Source organism: Alosa sapidissima, chromosome 14 (genome assembly GCF_018492685.1).
Source record: "Alosa sapidissima isolate fAloSap1 chromosome 14, fAloSap1.pri, whole genome shotgun sequence".
NCBI classification, from domain to species: domain Eukaryota; kingdom Metazoa; phylum Chordata; class Actinopteri; order Clupeiformes; family Clupeidae; genus Alosa; species Alosa sapidissima.
This window is the reverse complement of record NC_055970.1, coordinates 9,113,232-9,132,218: the sequence shown is the minus strand read 5'-3', so window position 1 is coordinate 9,132,218 and position 18,987 is coordinate 9,113,232. Positions and strand designations below refer to the sequence as shown.

General features: G+C 45.7%; 1 protein-coding gene across 4 annotated transcripts in view; it reads right to left on the bottom strand.

The window, feature by feature from the left end:
• Positions 1–18,987, bottom strand: part of ppfibp2a (PPFIA binding protein 2a) — a 35,210-nt gene that overhangs the window by 12,035 nt on the left and 4,188 nt on the right. Inside the window, exons 3-11 of one of the 4 annotated variants that reach the window (XM_042061636.1) lie at positions 17,527–17,641; positions 14,438–14,661; positions 10,135–10,221; positions 8,624–8,737; positions 6,277–6,405; positions 3,529–3,765; positions 2,655–2,747; positions 616–727; positions 99–131 (exon numbers count right to left, since the gene is read on the bottom strand). In XM_042061636.1, coding sequence (XP_041917570.1) covers positions 99–131; positions 616–727; positions 2,655–2,747; positions 3,529–3,765; positions 6,277–6,405; positions 8,624–8,737; positions 10,135–10,221; positions 14,438–14,661; positions 17,527–17,590 — 1,093 coding nt within the window. In that variant the 5' untranslated portion in view covers positions 17,591–17,641. Of the gene's footprint in view, positions 1–98; positions 132–615; positions 728–2,654; positions 2,748–3,528; positions 3,766–6,276; positions 6,406–8,623; positions 8,738–10,134; positions 10,222–12,193; positions 12,508–14,437; positions 14,662–17,526; positions 17,642–18,987 lie in introns of those variants that run through there. The other 3 variants (XM_042061637.1, XM_042061638.1, XM_042061639.1) reach the window with 3 other exon arrangements.

Sequence of the window (18,987 nt, the reverse complement as noted above, 5' to 3'; positions counted from 1 at the left end):
GGGCAAATTATCATAGGCGGAGCAGGCAGAGCAACAAGAGTAGAAATTCTGTCTGTCTGTGTGTGTGTGTGTATGTGTATGAAAATCTTCAAGCTTACGTTTGTTGTTGAGTCTTCTCCTGTATATTTCCTCTACATGAGTCATGAGAATGTGAGAGGAGCATAGTGAGGAGGAAGGGGGGGGGGGGGGGGGGGGGGGGGTTGTTAGAAAACACCACACACCAACCACAAACACATGCTGACAACACACTCTAGTAACATCCACCTCTGAGTAAAACGTATGCTTAAATCTGCTGTCAAAAGTGCTGTTTCCTCAGACAAGACAATTAGAATCTACTGAATCTCAGGACCTTCGGTGATTTTTGCATCAAACAGCACACACATGTATCTGTCCCGCTCGGCCCACATGACAAAAGGATCTCGCGTTGCTGTTAGCGCAAATTATTCATGCTACACACAGCACGCTGAGCCGAAACGGTCCGCTGCCCAAGGGACGCAAACCGAGAATGACACAGCAGAAACACACGCGTGGGAGACAAATCTGCCGCCGTATTCCGTTACATAAGACACAGCGTGGCCTGGTGCGCCAGCTCCGGAGGACCGCAGGGTCAGTCACCTCTCTCTGCGCTGTCCATGGACACGGGGGACCTGGCCAGGAGTTGAGCCTGCAGGGTCTCAATCTCTGTGTTCTTGCACATGAGGAGTTGCTGGAGGTTTGAGATCTCCACCTGCGACAGGGAAGAGAGGGAGCGTGAGGACGAGAGGAAGGAAATATCTCCGTTATTAGCACGCTCATGAATAATAGATAGACACTTGTCAACGTTGGCATGGGATGAGGGAAAGGATGCAATGCTTTACCTACAAATATTCAGTCTCTATTCAGTCAGACACAATCTTCCCAACACAATATAAACACTTATGCCCCCACATACCAAAACAAAATATACTGAATAACATAATAATACTTCTGTGTCAAAACCTGAAAACTACATTTTATTTCAGTTATATAACCAGGGCAGCAAACGTTGCTTTGGAGAATAGATGACCCAGCCATTCCTTCTCAACTAATTTGCATCTCAATATGTAGACCTGGACGAGACTAATCTGTATATCTCCACCTCTGGGGCGATGTTACATAAGCTCAGAGGATCCAGGTCAAGCATACAAGGCGTTGTGTACTAGGAGCGGTGTGTGTGCATGGTTCACCACAGGGTTATAGCACACTGCATCCTGCAGTAAGTCTCAAAAGGATGTAATCCTATCCACAATGTGTCCAAGCCTACAGCAGCTTCAAAGGCCGCACACAGCTCTCCAGCCATGTCCTGTAAAGGGACTGTCTCTTGTGGTCATGTTGGCTGGGGAGTTAAGCTTGTCGAGCATAGGCGTCAACAGGGTGTAGGCTATCGGTCACTTCGACACATGGTATCACAGTAACATTAGTCACTACTTAACTTGAAAATAAAACAATTTTGTATACTTTCCATAACATCTGCAATTTGTTTCAGTTCTTAAGTGGCTAACAGCTATCCAACGTGCCATAATTTTCCACCCATTAATCAAGGTTTTCTAAATTGATTTTGTGAAATTTCTTCTTCCGTGAGGTTAATACACAGGGACTATACATACATAGGTATGCATTTCTTTTTTATGACTAAAGCACGATCTGAGTCTGATTAGGCTATTGGGCACTGTGGTCAATACACTTTTTAAATTGTATAACTTGCATAAAACACTGTCCTGCGATTTATGTGGCTAATATATGGGACATTGAATATGGGACATGAACTTCTTCACAGTATGACACTGCATCACAATGGCAATGATACACACAATAACAGAAAGAGAAGAGAGGAGAGGAGAGCTGGAAATGGCACGGAGGTCGACAGGAGCAGAAGCAGGAGTGGCATGATGTTCCGCAGACATAAAGACAGAAGGATGAGTGTGCACTGGGTGGAGGTGGAGGGGTTGAGGAGCAGGGCGGGGGCTAGAAGATGATTTGGGGGGGGGGGGTATTGCATTGTGGGTAAGTGCACCTGGAGAGTCCTGCAGCGCTCCTCCCACTGCTGCCTCTCTATCTGCAGGTGCTCGACGGTCAGCCGCAGGCTAGCCAGCTGACTCAGCACAGACTGATAGCACATGTGCAGAGAGGAAGAGATCGACAGCTAGAGACAGAGAAGTATGGAGAGATGAGGAGAAGAGAAGAAATAAGAAAGGAGAGATATTAAAATGGAGATGGAGAGGAAATAGAAGTAGCAGCAGTAGAAGAATAAGAAGGAGGAAGAGGAGGAGGAGGAGGAGGAGGAAGACTAGTAGTAGGAGAAGAAGCAGAAGGGAAAGAAGAAAATAAAGAGAAAGAAAAGGCTGAGAAAGAAAAGAAAGCGAGCGACCGCCGCAACCACTTGTGGAGTCCTGCAGTGAGTTTCAGAGTACACTGAATTTCACTTCTGCACAATAAACTTACTTTACTACTTAACACATGCACAATAAACACGCAAATACAACAACGTGTGGAAACCATGACTCATTCTGGAAAAAAAAAACAGCATGGGAGAGAGATTAAAGTAAGTGGCAGTTAGCAGCCGCATCTGGGCATCTGAGAAATGAGAGAGAGAGAGAGAGAGAGAGAGACTTTTACGGAGTTTTTAGTGATTTTACCTTGGTAGCTTTGAGCTTCCTCTCATACTGAAGCTTCTCGTCCTCCAGTTCGTCCACCTTGTCCTTCAGAAGCCTCAGTTCGGTCAGCAGGCCCTGCAGGGGTCACACACACACAGACATTAGCACTGACCACAGGTACTTAGACCTCCAAGATCCAGAGTGTGCCATGTTTAAAATGGTTTCTAGCAGCATTTTGTTAATTTTATTTGTAGCTGCATTTTATGTTATGGTAATATGCTATGACCAGAAATGGTCAAAAATTGTATCTGGGCAATTCCGCGCAAAACTGTCCCATCCATGACGGCAACACAATGCCATGGTATTTAGTTGGTGTTATGGATTTGATCAGTTTTGCGTGGAATTACCCATCTCTCAATATATACATCATACATATCTCACTCCACAGTAAATGCAGTGTTACAGCAGGCCAAATAAAATTCAGGCAGTGAAGAGTATTGTATTACAAAGCAGTGTCTGTTTTGCAACGTGTACTGAGGTGGGGTGATTGGTCAACCTCAAGTGCTCTGAGTAGCCTTATGAAATGCACTAATCACTCTGCACACACACAGACAAAGCGCATGAGCAAACATCAAATCCCCTTCATAACCATGCCACTCTGACATGCATCTTGAATAACGTCATGTTACACAAACTGCCAGAATGACAGATCTTTTTGTGACAGATCATTTAAAACAAACTAAGCCCAAAGCCTAAAGGAAAGAAGATGCATTTCGCAACATATTGCAGGTTATTCAATTAGTCTCATTCATTCACGCCACAAGTTTCCATGTCACTATTAGAGACCGCATTAAAGCCTATTAGCCCAGATGAAACAGCTGCGCGCATCCCACATCCAGCGGTGGGTTTTCCCTACACTCTGCTCCGTGTCTGGAGCTCCAGGACTGGGAGCCACGCTGGCACTGCTGGCCTCCTCCTCCGCCCCACCGGCAGGGGCCTCAGCTGGGATACCGCCGCCGCCGCCACCGCCATGGCCCTCCCCATCAGGTGGCCTCTCAGCCGCGGGGTCTTTCTTCCCCCGCGCTTTATCGGTGAGCTCCTGCTGGATCCTACACATCTGCTCCTGGAGCTCACTAATCAGATTCACTACACTCTGTCAGAGGGAAAGAATGAGGAAAAAAAAGGGGGGGGGGGGGGGGAAGAGAAGGAGAATAGACACATATCGGAAAGAGATCAAAAGGCAGGGAGGAAACGGTAAAGAACGAGAGAGAGAGAGAGAGAGAGAGAGTGTGAGAGAGAGAGAGAGAGAGAGAGAGAGACGAAGAAGGAGGAAAAAGAGGGAAATGAAATTGAACACAGAAGGAGAACATATGCATGACGTGCTGGGCTTTGAGTGTATACACTGCTTCCATGTGGTTTCTTCTCTGGCACGCTAATTAATGGGGGTTGGGGGCAAAGCTTTCCCTTTAAGAGGGGGCCCCTGTTTTCTGACTTCTGTCACTCACAGGGCTTTAAGGACGGAATATTTAAGGACCATACCACCATACCATGTGCGTCATGGCCAGGCATATTTAAAGGGGCAAACGAGGCCGCAATGAGAAAAGCTGCACTGCCTAGTCTTATGAAAACAGCTCAGACCAGCACGGCACGCAGCATGCTATGCTATGCCAGGGTAAATATGCCAATGACCCATTTCGCCTTCCCTGAGCATGGTCATATAGCAGTATTAAGGACATCTGTCCACTTGCCAACAGACTACTTCCCTTTTTCCTGGACAATATGGAGGAGCCTAATGGCCAACTTGGACCAAGATGCGTGTATGAAGTATGGTCTAGAAATGCTGCCAGGACGACTGCTTTTTATAAACTAATTTAAGACACATTAACGAAATTGTAAACAGTAGGAGTGCAATTTGCTGAGAGTAAACAACGAGAGAATGCTGTCTGGAATACGAGTAGAGGAAGTCTGCGATGATACTTGAGGAAAGAGAACATGCCGAAAGATATGTCTGTCACTGTGTGCATGCTATCTATAGTGTGCTAGTTCGGCTGGGTCCTGAGTTAGGGGCATTTGCAGCGTGATCGAGAGAGAGAGGGAGTGGGGCAGGGGGAGAGAGAGAGAGAGAGAGATGCCAGTGGAATGTTCCAACCAGATTTCTGCCATTCTTTCTCGCTGGATAAAGCCCAACAGCTGACATAGAGGCAGGCAGAGTGTGTACACACCGTTCAGTAAAACGCAGAATACAATTCAGTAGAATAGAGATCCATATTCTCAGAACACCCAGCCTAAGGAGAACATGAAACCTGAGTCTATTAAAACAACATGAAAGGAAACTAGAGATACAAAAACACAAGAATACTTTGGAACAGCCAGATAACCCAGATATGTTATTTAGCTCTATCGGGTGTCTACATGGGGCTATAATTCACACTCAGTGTGGAAAGAGGTGCAAATAATCCTAAATCCATCTCAAACAAATGGGCCTGGAGCAAGTTCTTTCATGTGAGTTCACAGACAAACATTGAATGGTAACAGGAAACCTGCGTGTGTATTTGCATTCTCATAGAGGCTCTGGGCCCGGTTGTTTCCGCCTATCAATCGCTCATTAAATCCTCTTCAGTCTTTCCAAAGTGCACTTGTCACGGCTTCAGCAAATAGAGACTTGGACTTGAAAGAAAGATGACACCAAAGGCTAGTGACCCCCACAAACAAACACCCCCCACCATCTCCCATCCTCTTGTCCCTTGTTGTCTTTAAACATGTCATCAATCATTCCTGAACTGCTAAATGTATGCTTGTCCTCTGGGTGCCAATGTTCTTCGCCTTGCGCGGTCATGAGGGTAGCAAACCGACATAGCCATAGCCATGTCCACATTTCACAGCACCGGCGTGTGGACAAACCACTGCCTGTTTAACACTGCTAGTAAATAGCCGCTGACAGGTTACAGTGGGGATTAACACTAGCACACAGAACGTTCAGTATTTCTCTGAACTCAAAGCACTCATTATACCTATGTAACAACATCTGTCTGCTCACCACAGCCATAACTGTGAACACTGGCATTACATGGCAGGCATAAGCAGCTTAGATTAACTTTTAAAATCCTATAATTAAAGACAACTCATGAGGTTTTTGAAGGGATAGTCTCACGTGATTTGAGGTGAAGCTTTTTTTTCCATTCTGTGCTTTATTCATAAAATGAAAAGGAGTCATTTCACGGACACCTTCAATACCCTCCACAGACTCCAATTAAGCATTTCTGTCCAAGTTGTTTCCTGTTTGTCACAGAGGGGAAGCAAAGGCATGATATCTCACGATGATGTAGTCCGGCTGTGTCAATGCCCTCTGTCAACACTTCTCTGTTAGAGCCTGAATAAAGTTCCCATCATGAGACAATACTTTCACACAACAACATTGTTCCACTTCCCTTTCACCCTAATCTGCCCTGGTGCAGTGTACAAAGTTTCCATAAACAGAATTAACTTCAAACGTATAAAACATCACATCCTACTTCAAGACCCACCAGGGCCACAGCTGACTCATTTTGCGTGATTATGTGTGACTGTGTATGCGTGACTGTCTGTGTGTGTGTTTGTGTATGTGTATGTGTGTGTGTGTGTGTGTGTGTGTGTGTGTGTGCACACGTGCACTTGTGTTTAGTACCTCAGCTTTGTGTTGACGTTCTACACTGTGGTTCTGTTTCTCCATTCCGGCAAGCTTCAGTTTCAGGTAGGACACCTCATCCATCAGATCCAATTTCTGGGTCTCCAAAGAGGTCCTGCTCAAGAGCTCCTGAATGGAGTGTCCATGGACATGGACACACACACACACACACACACACACACACACAGCAGGGCGATAAAGCACAGGTCTGAGCAAAAAATCCACAGTCCGGCGGGCACAAAGTCCCCTCAAACAAACTCTGACTTTTCAGACGTGGCTCCACACACCAGCTAAATATACACAAGTCTCCATGAGCTCTATTTTTACTTCCTCTCTCACAAGCTGACACATGAGAGAGAGAGAGAGAGAGAGCACTTTAGGAAAAGCTGCTGTTCTATCTGGATGGCTCACAAAGACAAAAAAGCCTTTTCTTGTGAAACAACAAACAATTTAAATCACACAGGATTTAAGGACTATATGCTCATCCCCACCTAGACAACAGCACAACGCAAGTTTCATCCCCAACTTCTTAGATAAGATCAGGCCACCTCTGAATGCAAACAGCTGTCTTAACACTGTGCTTTTAAGGCAGGTGCAAACTTGCATTAAAATGACTTCAGGACACCGAGTGTAGTCCTTCTGGAGAAGGGAGAGAACTGCGCCTCTGCAAAAGCCCACATGGAAAATATTAGCGCTGTGTCACTGGAACCAGATTTTCTCCTGAAGGCCAAAACCTCATAATGACCACATCGCAGGCTAGCGCAACTATATAAAGCGTCTCATCAGCCTAGTTCAGTCTGTTGAATCAATCAGCACGAGGGGCTTTGCTGAAAGAAATGAGTATAAAACTTAATAATCTTGCTAGCACACTTTATAATGTGATTAAACTGCTTGCCGTGTCACAATTACTGAAAAAAGAAGTACACCACCAGCTATGCAAAACCACCAAGTGCACATTTTTCCTACCTTTTCCAAGCAAAATAAGTTAGAGATTATTTCTTTCTGAGCCCAGAGAAATCCATGCACGGATGAGGTACAAAACTCTTGGATGCAGTCTAAGGTAACTGATGCTAATCCCAAGAGAGGTGACTGGTCAGTTCTTCAGAAGACAGGACGGTGTCGTCCTCTCTCTCTCTCTCTCTCTGCTTCACTCCTGGTCTCTCTTTCTTTATCTCCCTCCTTCACTCTTGCTCTCTCTATCTATTTCCAGTCTTTCCGTCTTTCTACACACTTCTCTCACTATCATTCCGTCTCACTCTTTCACTCCCTCACGCTGTCTCTCTGTGCTTCTCTTCCTCATTCTCTCTCTGTCCTAATGAAAGAGGGATGTTTTTCTCTCTTCTCTCTCTCCTTTCCACAGAGCTGCGGGGAGTGTCTGACCCTTCTGGTTGGAGGCTGAGGATGGGAGGCAGGAGCAGGAGCAGGAGTAGGAGCAGGAGGAGAAGCCAGAGCTCACCTGCGCCAACCACACAGACCAGACCGGGCACAACCCCAACCACACAACCCTGCTGCTGGAACACCAGCACCCCTTGCTAAATATTTGGGTTGTCAAGGCAATGTGAAGCTCGGCTCTCTGGAATCCTTGCAAGGAATGGCCTCCAATGAAGAAGCTGGATCATAGATTTTTTTCCCCTTTTCAGATGTGAGCCATCTACTGCAGACTGGTTCTATTATAGAAAGTATTTTATTTTTGAGAGGGGGCAGAGAGAATCTGCTGCCACTATAGGAAGCTATTATTAGCTTAGGACTGGAGAGGAGACACTGTGGAGCAATGATTAGAAAAAATAAACCTGTTTTTCTTCTCCAAAGAAAACACCAGACTGGAGATTTACCAGGAAAGACGTTTATTCAGAGTAGAACCAAAATCAAAAGTTCCAACGCTGAAAAAATCATTTATTCGGCACAGTGCACCACCGCGGAGATCAAACGTCTCTGAGCTTTTGTTTGTGCTTTATGGGATTTTTCCTGTCCCTCTTAACGTTCAAAGTAGAAAATTAAAAGGCAGAGGCTTACAGTCTCACATACAAATACTGTAGGCGTACAAGCGATGGAACAGGGACTGCCGCTTATAGAGTCCTGAGAATTAGGCGTGTGAATCTTCAGTGTTGTTTGCACTGGGAAAGCTAGCAGGCTTAACCCCGAACACACAGTGCACAGAGGCTTAAAACAAGCAGTGAGAATGCCACCCCTCTCTGTGTGAAGCAGAGACAGACATGAAAGCAGAGTGGGAAGTTGGAAAGAAGCATCAGCAGACGTGCTTTCAAGTCAACGAACACAAGAGTGAGAAAAAGAAGCTAAGCTGTTTGAAGCACAGGTAGATAGCAGAATGTGACGGGGTGGACCATACCTGTTGCAACATCTCCTCCGTGTTGTTGAGCTTGTGTTGGTGCTCCTCCAGGGAGCTCTCCAGGTCCCGAATCTTCTCCCCCTGGGCTTCCACTTGGTCAGTCAACACACTCACCTGGGTGCGGATATGTGGGAGAGTGTGTGAATCAGACCCAGTAAGTGTGGTTATTCCTTGTGTATGTGCATGTGTGTGTGTGTGTGTGTGTGTGTGTGTGTGTGTGTACGTGTGTATGTATGATGAGTAGCCAAGAGAGACCGGGAGAGACAGACAGACAGGCTCAAATGAGTGGCAGCCCAGACGTCCTGCCGACTAGGCCACACCTCTACCTGTTTCTCCTCTTTCACTGGCCTCTTTTGACCCCACCTCTTCTCCTTCCAGGCATGCTACAATCTGCTGAGTAAGCACCAACCTGCTCTCCCTCTCACCCATACAGCACTGCTTGGCTACAGCGCTTACCAGACTCGCCCGATATGCATCTAGACAAAACACTGGCAAAGAGGGCAGATTAGATAAAGGTAAACCTGCGTCGAAGGACTCCCCAGAGTCTAATTGTCCTTCAACTGCTGGCTGACTTTGTCAAAATCGGAGCGAGAGAAAACAATGGCTGTCTTTTAGCAGTCACTCACCACACCAGATTGCCTCCATTTTGACAAATTATCTGACTCTCTCAGAGGAACGTTCTGGTAAGTGGCAAAAAATTGACCACTGATGCCTCACAGCATCCAAGCTCACATGGGAGAGCTGTGTGATAGCAGTTTTTACACACGTTGAGACACAAACAAGACCAAGTAGTGTAGCTCGCTTCAGCTGAGTGCAAGGTTTGTCAAATCCTCAGGTCATTAGACAGTGTTTCCTCACTGGCCACACCAGGAGCACAAAAACAACAAAATAAACGTCTCCACCTCCCCACAGGTGCGCCAACTCCCCTCCTAAAATAAACACACAGCAGCCTGACATATTACATGTGAGGAGTGTTTACCACCAAACAGAGCTGCCTAGCGCAGGTGCCTCTGAAACCATGATTACAGCTCTTGAACATGTGACGGCACACACACACACACACGCACACACACGTACACACACGTACACACACACACACGTTTCCCCTGGCTTCCTGGCTCACTGACTGGGTTATATGATCAGGGTAGTGTTTATATTCATCACGCTAAAGACTGCAGTGAGATCGCATGACCGTCCGTCTTCTTCTAGATTCTGCTCATAATCAACTCACGCCACTCAGTTTCACCTGGATGTACTCAAAAGGGGGTTCACGAAGGGTACGAGTGTAACTGCTACCAGAGCCACAAAACGCCCAACAGACCTGCACATTATTATTCTTTAATCTTCCAGGAAGACCTATACTATAGTCTTATTACATTTTAAACTATGTGATCAATTAGAGGAAGCTAAATGCACTCATGAAAACAAACAAACACATGCATATTTACAAAATACACTAACACAGCCATACTGTACACAAAAAGCACAAAACCGCCACTCAAACCTCTTACCTGGAGAACGAGTGACTCTTTGTCCCCTTCTAATCGAGTCAGGCGTTCTTGATAGTTCTCATTGTTCCCCAACGACTGCAGGTTCACCTGTAAAAGGAGACAACCCCCACTCTTAGTACTCTCCCCATGAACTCACGGCCAAGTCACAGCCAACGGCCAGGACCGGGGCAGTCTGAAGCCTGTGAACTCTGAAAGGCCCGTGAGTATGGATACAGTTACAGACCTCTGTGAGGGAGTAGAATAGGCTTGTGTGTCCTACAGCCAAGAGTCTACCATGGTGGTGCTCGCGGTGTCAGCAGTTAAACAAACACACCCGCTTCCCCCTGTCTGAGGGCACCTTCTCTTGGAAAAGCTCTGGGTGCAGATTCTAAAGCGCTCCATCCGACTTCTGTTACTCACCCTGGGCCACTGGAATTCCCTAAGAGGTTTACTTTCATACAGGTTTAATCTCTGTGTTTTTTTTCTTTCTTCCTTGAATGTTTAAATGCGAGAGGAATGTAAGGCCTTGTGGAATATGGCAGCAATGTGTGACATGCTGAGGATTTACTGCTGCTGGCCAATGGACAGAGCGAGAGAGAGAGAGAGAGAGAGAGAGAGAAAGAGAGAGAGAAAGAGAGAGTGAGAGAGATAGCTTAAACCATGTTGTGTGGTGTAAATCAGGCAGAGATACAAAGAATAAAAGTCTACAAAGTCATGACTTCAAAGAAACTAAATGTCCTGGTCAACATGTTTGTTTTTCTCTCAGCCCAACACGTACAGTAGGCAGTGGAGATAGCAGCATCAAGGTCATGGCTTTGATTCCTGTCAAGTCCAAATAATGATAAAAAGAACACCTCTCCTGCTCTGTCGATCCCTTTGATCATGAATGTCTGCAGAAGTCAGTACATGCAGAAGTCTTGCCTGAGGCTTGTTTTGCAAACTCATATGCAAGTCTGGTATCCAAAATCATTTCAATAACTTGTTTACGTTCATGACTTTTTTTTCAGCAAGTTAGCACATGCTAGTCACTGGATATGTGTGAGACTTGCAAGAGACCTATAATCTGTTACATAATCATGAGAAGGAGTTGCTGCTCCATGGCTATGCAATTAAAGCTAGGCCGGTTGCCCACAGTGATTTTAAAGGGCAGTTTAAGAGCACATAAGCAGACGTGTTCTCAGAGCTTCCTGAGGATTCCCTTTCAAAAAAGCACAATAAAAAAAACTCAGAAACAAAACAAACAAACAAACACAAACACACACACACACATACACAAACAAACAAACACACTGGAGACTGAAATTGCCGTCATATACTCGTCCATTCACTCATCATGCTTTACACTTCAGTTACTAAAGAATACATCGGTGCAGCAATCTCCAACCACCCACACCTCCTCCACATGAGCCAGGTAAGGTGGAGTCGTTGTGCTGTGACCCCTCCCTCTCTTCACCCTCGACTCATCTCTCTAATACTCTGGTGGTCACACAGCATCAATCACTGCCACCACCAAGACACAGAACAGGAAGGGCCAGGTCTGTCCAGCCAGGTCTGTTTGCCATTACGATGTATGCACACACACACACACACAGAGTGACTCACAGACTGGAGTTGTGCAACTGCAACACAACTCCTGGTGCTATTTGTGTGTGTAGCATGTGATTCACAGTCCAGCGTAGCCCATGTGGTTGGCGAGCCCCTCTCTCTTTCTCTCTCTCTCTCGCTCTCTCTTTTTCTCTCGCTCTCTCTCTCTTGCTCTCTCTCTCTTGCTCTCTCTCTCTCTGTTGACACTGTTTGTGGAAGCCGTTTACAGTAAGCTTCAGGAAATGTGAAAGGGAGGGTGTTTTTAGACTTTCATGTGTTTGCTTGACACAGGGCACAAGCACGTCACCCCCTCTAGGTCCAGTTACTGAGCATGCCCTCCTCCCTCATATCTCTCATGAGCCTGCATATACTGTAGCCACTCAGCGATCAATCAATCAAAGTAAATTCCTCCATGAAGTACAGTATGAATGAACAAGCAGTGATGGACTGACTAAAGCAAAGAAAGAACAGCCTTGAAAACTGCAAGCCCACTCACCTTTTTCAGCCAGGCAAAATGTTTGTAAAAATCTAAGTCACACTCCATTCTGCTCAGCCATGGTCGCTTCAGTTTCAGTTCTGAATCAACAGCAGCTAGCCTTACCCTACTATTTGAGGCTTTAAAACAGCTTGAGCTAAGACTCAGAGAGCTCTCTTTCCTTTCTGGGTCTCTTTTGAATGCTCTCTTTTCCTCTCTGTCTTTTCTTCCCTGGCTCCAGCCCTGGCTCTGTCTCCACGGCGTCTGGTCAGGCTTCCGAGCATCTGGTTTGCAGCACGCAGTCAGGCTAGACGGCAAGTTATAATATCAGACTGCAGCCCGACTGCATAGATCAAGCCAGCTGCTCTCTCTCTCTCTCTCTCTCTCTCTCTCTTTCTCCCTCTTTTTCCCCCCTTTTCTTCCTTTTCACATTCTCCTCCTACTCCTGCTTCTTCTCCACCTCCCCTCTTTCAGTGCCCCTCTCTCGCTCCGTCTATATGTCTCTCTCCCCTCTTTCCTTTCTGCTCTCAGAGATCTCATTAGCCAGTCCTCAGAACCCAGAAGCCTCAACTTCTGTGTTTTCCTAAGTGTGGGGCTTTTCTTGAGGGGCAGCGCAGCAGCAGGGAGAAGAGGGAACGATCCACATGACACATGCCCATCACACACACATGGTACTCCACAGGGCTGAGGGGAAGGGGGGGGGGGGTGGAGGGATGGAGGGATGGAAGAGAGGGGAAATTGTTTTCGAGAGCATGAGAGATATAAGAAATGGCATAACATGCCCTCTCGAAGATGGAGGATGAGAAAGAGTGTGAGAAAAGACAGAAGGAGAGAAGGAGAGAGAAGAAAGAAAGAAGTGGGATGAGGAGGGAAAGAGAGGAAAGGAAAGAAAGAGAGAGAGAAGAGGTCAATGAAAAGAGAAGGAGAAAGAGACAGAAAGTTGTGGGATGAGGAGAGAAGGAGAGAGAGAGAGAAGAAAGAGAAAGAGACAGAAAGTTGTGGGATGAGGAGAGGAGAGAGAGAGAAGAAAGAGAATAAGAGAGAAAGAAGGAGAGAAGTGGGATGAGAAGGAGGGAAAGAGAGAGGAAAGAAAAGAAAGAGAGAGAAAAGGTTAATGAAAAGAGAAGGAGAAGAAGACAATGAGAGAGGAGAAAGTTGTGGGATGAGGAGAGAAGGAGGGAGAGAGAGAAGAAAGAGAAAAAGAGAAGAAGAAGAGAGAAAGAAGAAGAGAAGAGGGATGCAGTGAATGATGGGTGTACAGGTAGAGTGTGGGGGGGTGGGGGGGGTGCACAGACGGGGGAAGGGAATAGGACCACAGGTAGAGTGTGTGGGGGGGGGTGCACAGACGGGGGAGGGGAATAGGACCACAGGTAGAGTGTGTGGGGGGGGGTGCACAGACGGGGGAGGGGAATAGGATCCCCTATATCCCACATCCACTCTGGATCTCATTAGCTCTGAGCTGGAGACTCCCAGACCCTAGAAGTGAGCCTCTTCCTCTTCACATGGGACAGGAGGCCCCCCTAACACAACCACTAACTCCCCTCCTACAACGGGCAGATATAAAAGCACCATTCTTCACGAAGGAGTTTTAAAAATATACACTTGCCCTCAAAAAGTACACTGTAAAGATAACACTAAGACCACTGGTTTGCAAAACTCTGTCTTCCCCGCCCTCTGGGAATGTTCCTCGGATAAACTGTGGTCATTTGCCAACTCAAACACAGCCCAATGGGGGACTGTGGGTGGCGCAGCCATATGTGGACTGTCAATGTATGATAAGTAAGTCCGGAGTCATCTGTTGATAAATGGCCTGTCATAAACCATCTGTCATGTTTGCGTGGCCTAACATTGCATTCCTTATTTTACGCACGATCCCATGCCTTGGGTGGAACAGCATGCTGTAGCATGGCACTAAGTGCATGCATGTTTAGAAGCAGAAGTCCTTACATAATGCATCAATTAAAACTTGTCTAATAGAGAAAGGCTAAAAGTAATCACAATCACTTCCAGTACGTTTTCATATGCACATAAAAAAAGAATAGGGCAGCATCAAAGATTTGATTTGAGACCATACTTTGGTATTGGCAGTACTGGTGCAGTGCTTTACCATCTGATCTACAGTATACATGCAACAAACCACATCTGAAGGACCATCTGTCAACAGTAAAGGCTAAATCAAGATGTCAGTGTGAAGTGGGCTGGGGTAGGGTGGGCTCTGGGCTGGGTGGAGCTCTAAAAGCATCCCCATGGTTGCATGGTACTCACAGCAAGTCCATGGCCGAGCCACCGCAGCAACGCGCGTGCCGTGTCGGCGGGGATCTGCCTCCTCAGCGCGTCGGCCTCCTCCGGGCTGTACTGCAGCTCCAGCACATCCCGCAGCTCCTCGGCCAGCTGGAGCACTCGCAGACGGGCAGAGAAGGCCATGGAGGCCCCCGGCAGTTCCACCAGAGCATTACTGAACTCCCCCAGAGGAACCAGCGCCCTGGAGCCTGGATGGGGGGGTGAGGGGGGGGGGGGGGGGGTGAGAGGAGAGGGAGAGACGAGTGGGTCGTTTGTCATTCTTAGCTTTGAAATATTTCCATTACACTGAATTATTGTTCTGATGCAGAGATGGATCTGAAAACTTGTGTTCACCCATAGAGTGAGAAAAATACTTCAGGAAATACAATACTTTATTACTGTTCATGTGACTGTTAATAGAATGGTTAAGCATGACATTAAGTTGACATTAGGAATGATCAAATAGGAAATAACAAAATGAATGCTGTCTTACCACAAGCCAAATGTGAACTTAGTGTAAAATGAACTTAGTCATGTTAAAACTCTGTAACCAGCTGGTTATTCTGACTCATGCGGTGAACAGTAGTACTTCATATTTCTTCCAGCAGAGGGTGTCCTTCCACTACTTTACAGATCATGAGCTACGCTGAGCCCAAACCTCCCCTGAGTGCATAGTATTAACTAGGCAAAAAAGCAGACAGCTTCCCCTTTAATAGGTTTATTTTCCAATGGCATCCTGTGATGAGGGTAAGCCTCATATAAAGCCACTTTTCCTCTAGACCACCCTTACTGCTGACTTCTTCCATGTGTGTTAAACCATGAAAGCTATTGATCTTAAGAGGGGCATTAAACCCCATTTAAATAGAGTTTGACACCCCACTAACAGTCAGTCGTGTACACAATCCCACTTAAAAAAGACCGGGATCGACTTCATAACGCTTCACAAATAACCAGACTTGTTTGTGATTTTATTCACAAACATAACTTATCTGACAGAAGAACATACTGATCAAGTAAAGGAGACCCAAGACCAAGCCAAACTTCCACCCTCTGCAACTATTTACTATTTTATTTTTTTCTTGCCCACAAATCATATCATTATTACAGTTATCTTCACATTGACAAATGAATTTTGAGCTGTTTAAGTGTCAAGATGACAAGATGACATGGCTGTATATTACTGTTTTATTCATCATTGATTCATTTAAATTGTTGGTGAAATGTAATCCTATACTCTTGTGCACACAATTCATGTCAGATCAGAGGGGATCTTTACTGAAATAAATAAAAAAGCAGTACAAAGCATCCTCTCACACAACAACTAATAATTCACTTCTAATGTTTCATCATTAATATTTCATTCCACTGACAGTGTATGCTTGGAGGATTTGCCTGAACACAGCGAGTCTTGATGACTGCACAGTGTGTGTGTGTGTGTGTGTGTGTGTGATGACTGCGCAGCAGGCATTTTCTGTGACATTAGCTGTTGCTCACTGGGGCTGTTTGGGTGTATTGGTGCCAGTGCCATCTCTTGAACAGAACATGACAGGTTTGGAGTCGGAGCCCCGAGCTCTTCTTGACTCTCTGGCTGCCTCTCTCTTTTAGCCTCTGTTAGCAAGACACTTGGTCATCGGTGATTCCTGAACTCACAGGACGCCCCAGCGCACCCTAACACGGCACAGCCCTCCAAGCGCTCATGTTCAACCGCACTCTTACTCGATTGCCACCTCATACACACAGATTACATAACAGGACAAAGCAACACAGAGCACAAACACCTCTGTAATCACAAGTTTGGGTGATTTTGCTTAAAGATAAAATGCAGTATAGCATAGCATAGCATTACGATAGGCACTTTGCACAGTACTGTAGACTTTTACAGCACACACAGCCCGACAAGTCCACATTTTTGCGCCACACACAACACTATAGACAATCTAATATCAGCAAAACAACAACACCATAACTCAGTGAGTGACGATACATTCGACTCAATGTTTAACCAACTCTGGCAAGTTACACAAACACCAATACACTACCAGAAACCTGGGATGTGTATAGCAGCAACAAGATCATCAATCCATCTCTCCAATCCTCTGTGGGTACACATATAAACAGAGATATCACTGTTATTGCAGCGGCTTATCTATCGCTGCAAGTGCACCACACACACCCACACCCACACACACACACACACACACAACAGTTGTGTCAGTCCTGGAGAGCGAAAGTGATATTGCGCCTCTGGCCGTGGAGTTTTCCTTCCCCTCGGGGGTTTAATAAAGGCAGAGCAGGGTGAGTAATGCCCCTCTGCCGTCCTGTCAAAGCACTGCACGGGTGGTCATTAGCCCAGCGATATTTATAGCAGGTCTCGCAGAACTCACCACCCCCCCCCCCCCCCAGCAAAGACCCCACTGGGTCATTTGAGATGCCGGTGTGGCTTTGATAAACACTACCATCCCAAATGTATCACCCCTTTAGGAAGCTGCACAGCCCTGTAGCAAGAAGGGTGAAGATGGGTGGGGGGGGGGCAAGCACATTAAGACAATGAATGTCAGTGGCAGTAGTGAAAGAGTGCCTCCTTTCCACATAGGTGGCTAAAGAGGAGGACACGTACTGAATCCTGTACACAAGGTTTCTTCAGAAAGATATGGCATGGAGTCCATCTTCAGCTGTACATGCTTCTAAGGCTTTTACAGCCTTATTTGTTATTAACAACTCACAAAAATATTTAGATCTGTGCTGACAGCAAGCAACTGCTGCTACTTCAGCTTTCGGCCAGCAACATCACAGCAACCCCTCTCTCTGCACTTCTACTAATCACTAGCCACTCTGTCATCACTGCATGCACTCCTACAGGGAAGCACACACATCACACAGACAGGTCAAGCACATTTCCCAATGGATAGGCAACACCTGGAGAGGTTACCCTTGTGGGCATTTTTATTTATCTACCTTTTACTAAGTTCCCAACCACAGATCACAAGATTCTGAATGAGCGTTAGTCAAACAATGCCATTGATGCTTTATGAGTTTGTGATGAGCTAAAAAGGCATCTTAATTTACTTGCTTACCAGCGATAATGTCATCCATTTGCTCTAGTGCTGCCGCCAACATATGACTAGCATCGGAGGCCATGTCGGCGGGATATTTTGTTGTTCGTTAGCTCTCAAGGTGCTGGAAGATATCCTACAAGAAGAAAAAAAAAAGCGGGACATGAAGTCAGCAAACGAGACAGGACAGGACTAGGATGATCACGGCCAAGATCCCATCCTCTCTCTTTCCGTCCCATTTAAAGCAAAACAACAACAGCTGGTCTGTTGTGTGCACTGTAAATATTTGCTATGGATGTGGTTTTTGGGTTTAGACTTTCCTATCATTTTGCAAAACTGGCATCCCGCTGCTCTCAGCATTTTGGACCAAGTGTGAGTGGAAATAGAGGCTGAAAGCTGTCGGTCTAGTTGAAGTATTTTTGCTTTCTCGTCCCTTACACTGTGTTTAGCCATTTTACATATAAAGAACAGCTATGTTGTTCTTAAGACTGAACAAGAACATAACTATTGTGCTCGAGGAAACATGGATGAAACAGCAATGTTCCAACATAAGAGTCTAAACATTTGGAAATAGCAAACATGTTTCCTTCCTGCTTATGGGTGGCATTTGTGAAGGAAGTGATGGATGGGGACCTTTGCTGTAAAATACAGTATACGAAATACTCACTAGTCTCAAGGCTCAGGGCTCCACTTGAGGTCCACGTTGCTTTCACTTCTAATTACCAGTGATTGGGATACAGATGTATACAAATCCTACAATAATTTACACACTCGCCATTCCATAATTTAGTCTTACCAAACTACTGCTCAAACACTTTGCATCATACTACACTACTGTCCCATATTGAAGTGCAACATGTTAATTAGACATCTTTACCAAGTACTGTATAGTCTAAAAATGAAAAGAACATATACTTATATATTTGGCATTTGTTATATTGGTATTTAAATATAAAGCAACTCTTGTTCTGTTTCAATAAGGCAACAGTACAGTGATCAAACTGAACATGGAGGTATTATTAGTGCAATTATACAATAGCTCCTCCCTCCTCTGCCTTTGATGATATATCTCACTCTGCAGGGACTATTGCTACTAAGCACTCCCACACACCCAGACTACCCCAGCCCCTCCTGTGAGGTAGTATAAATTGACTGACCATTAAAGCTTGTTGTGTGCCACTGCTGTTGTTTTAACAGTACCATGGGGATTCGGCTGTCAGTGAGATAAGCAGGTGGGCATTTCAGAGTTGTAAAGCAACAGGCAGCCTGGGTTGAACAATACTCTGCATACACAGGTCCTAGCGGTTGCCAAAACTAGCAGCGCCTCATCATTCAAATGAGACAGGAGTCTGACATCAGTGCTCATTTTTTTTTCTTCCGTGCAAATGCACACAGGAAACACAATGTTCTATGGACAGGTTTCTCTTTCTGAAAATATACCTTTAGCTTTTAACAGTCACAATTTAGGTTGAGTATCTATGC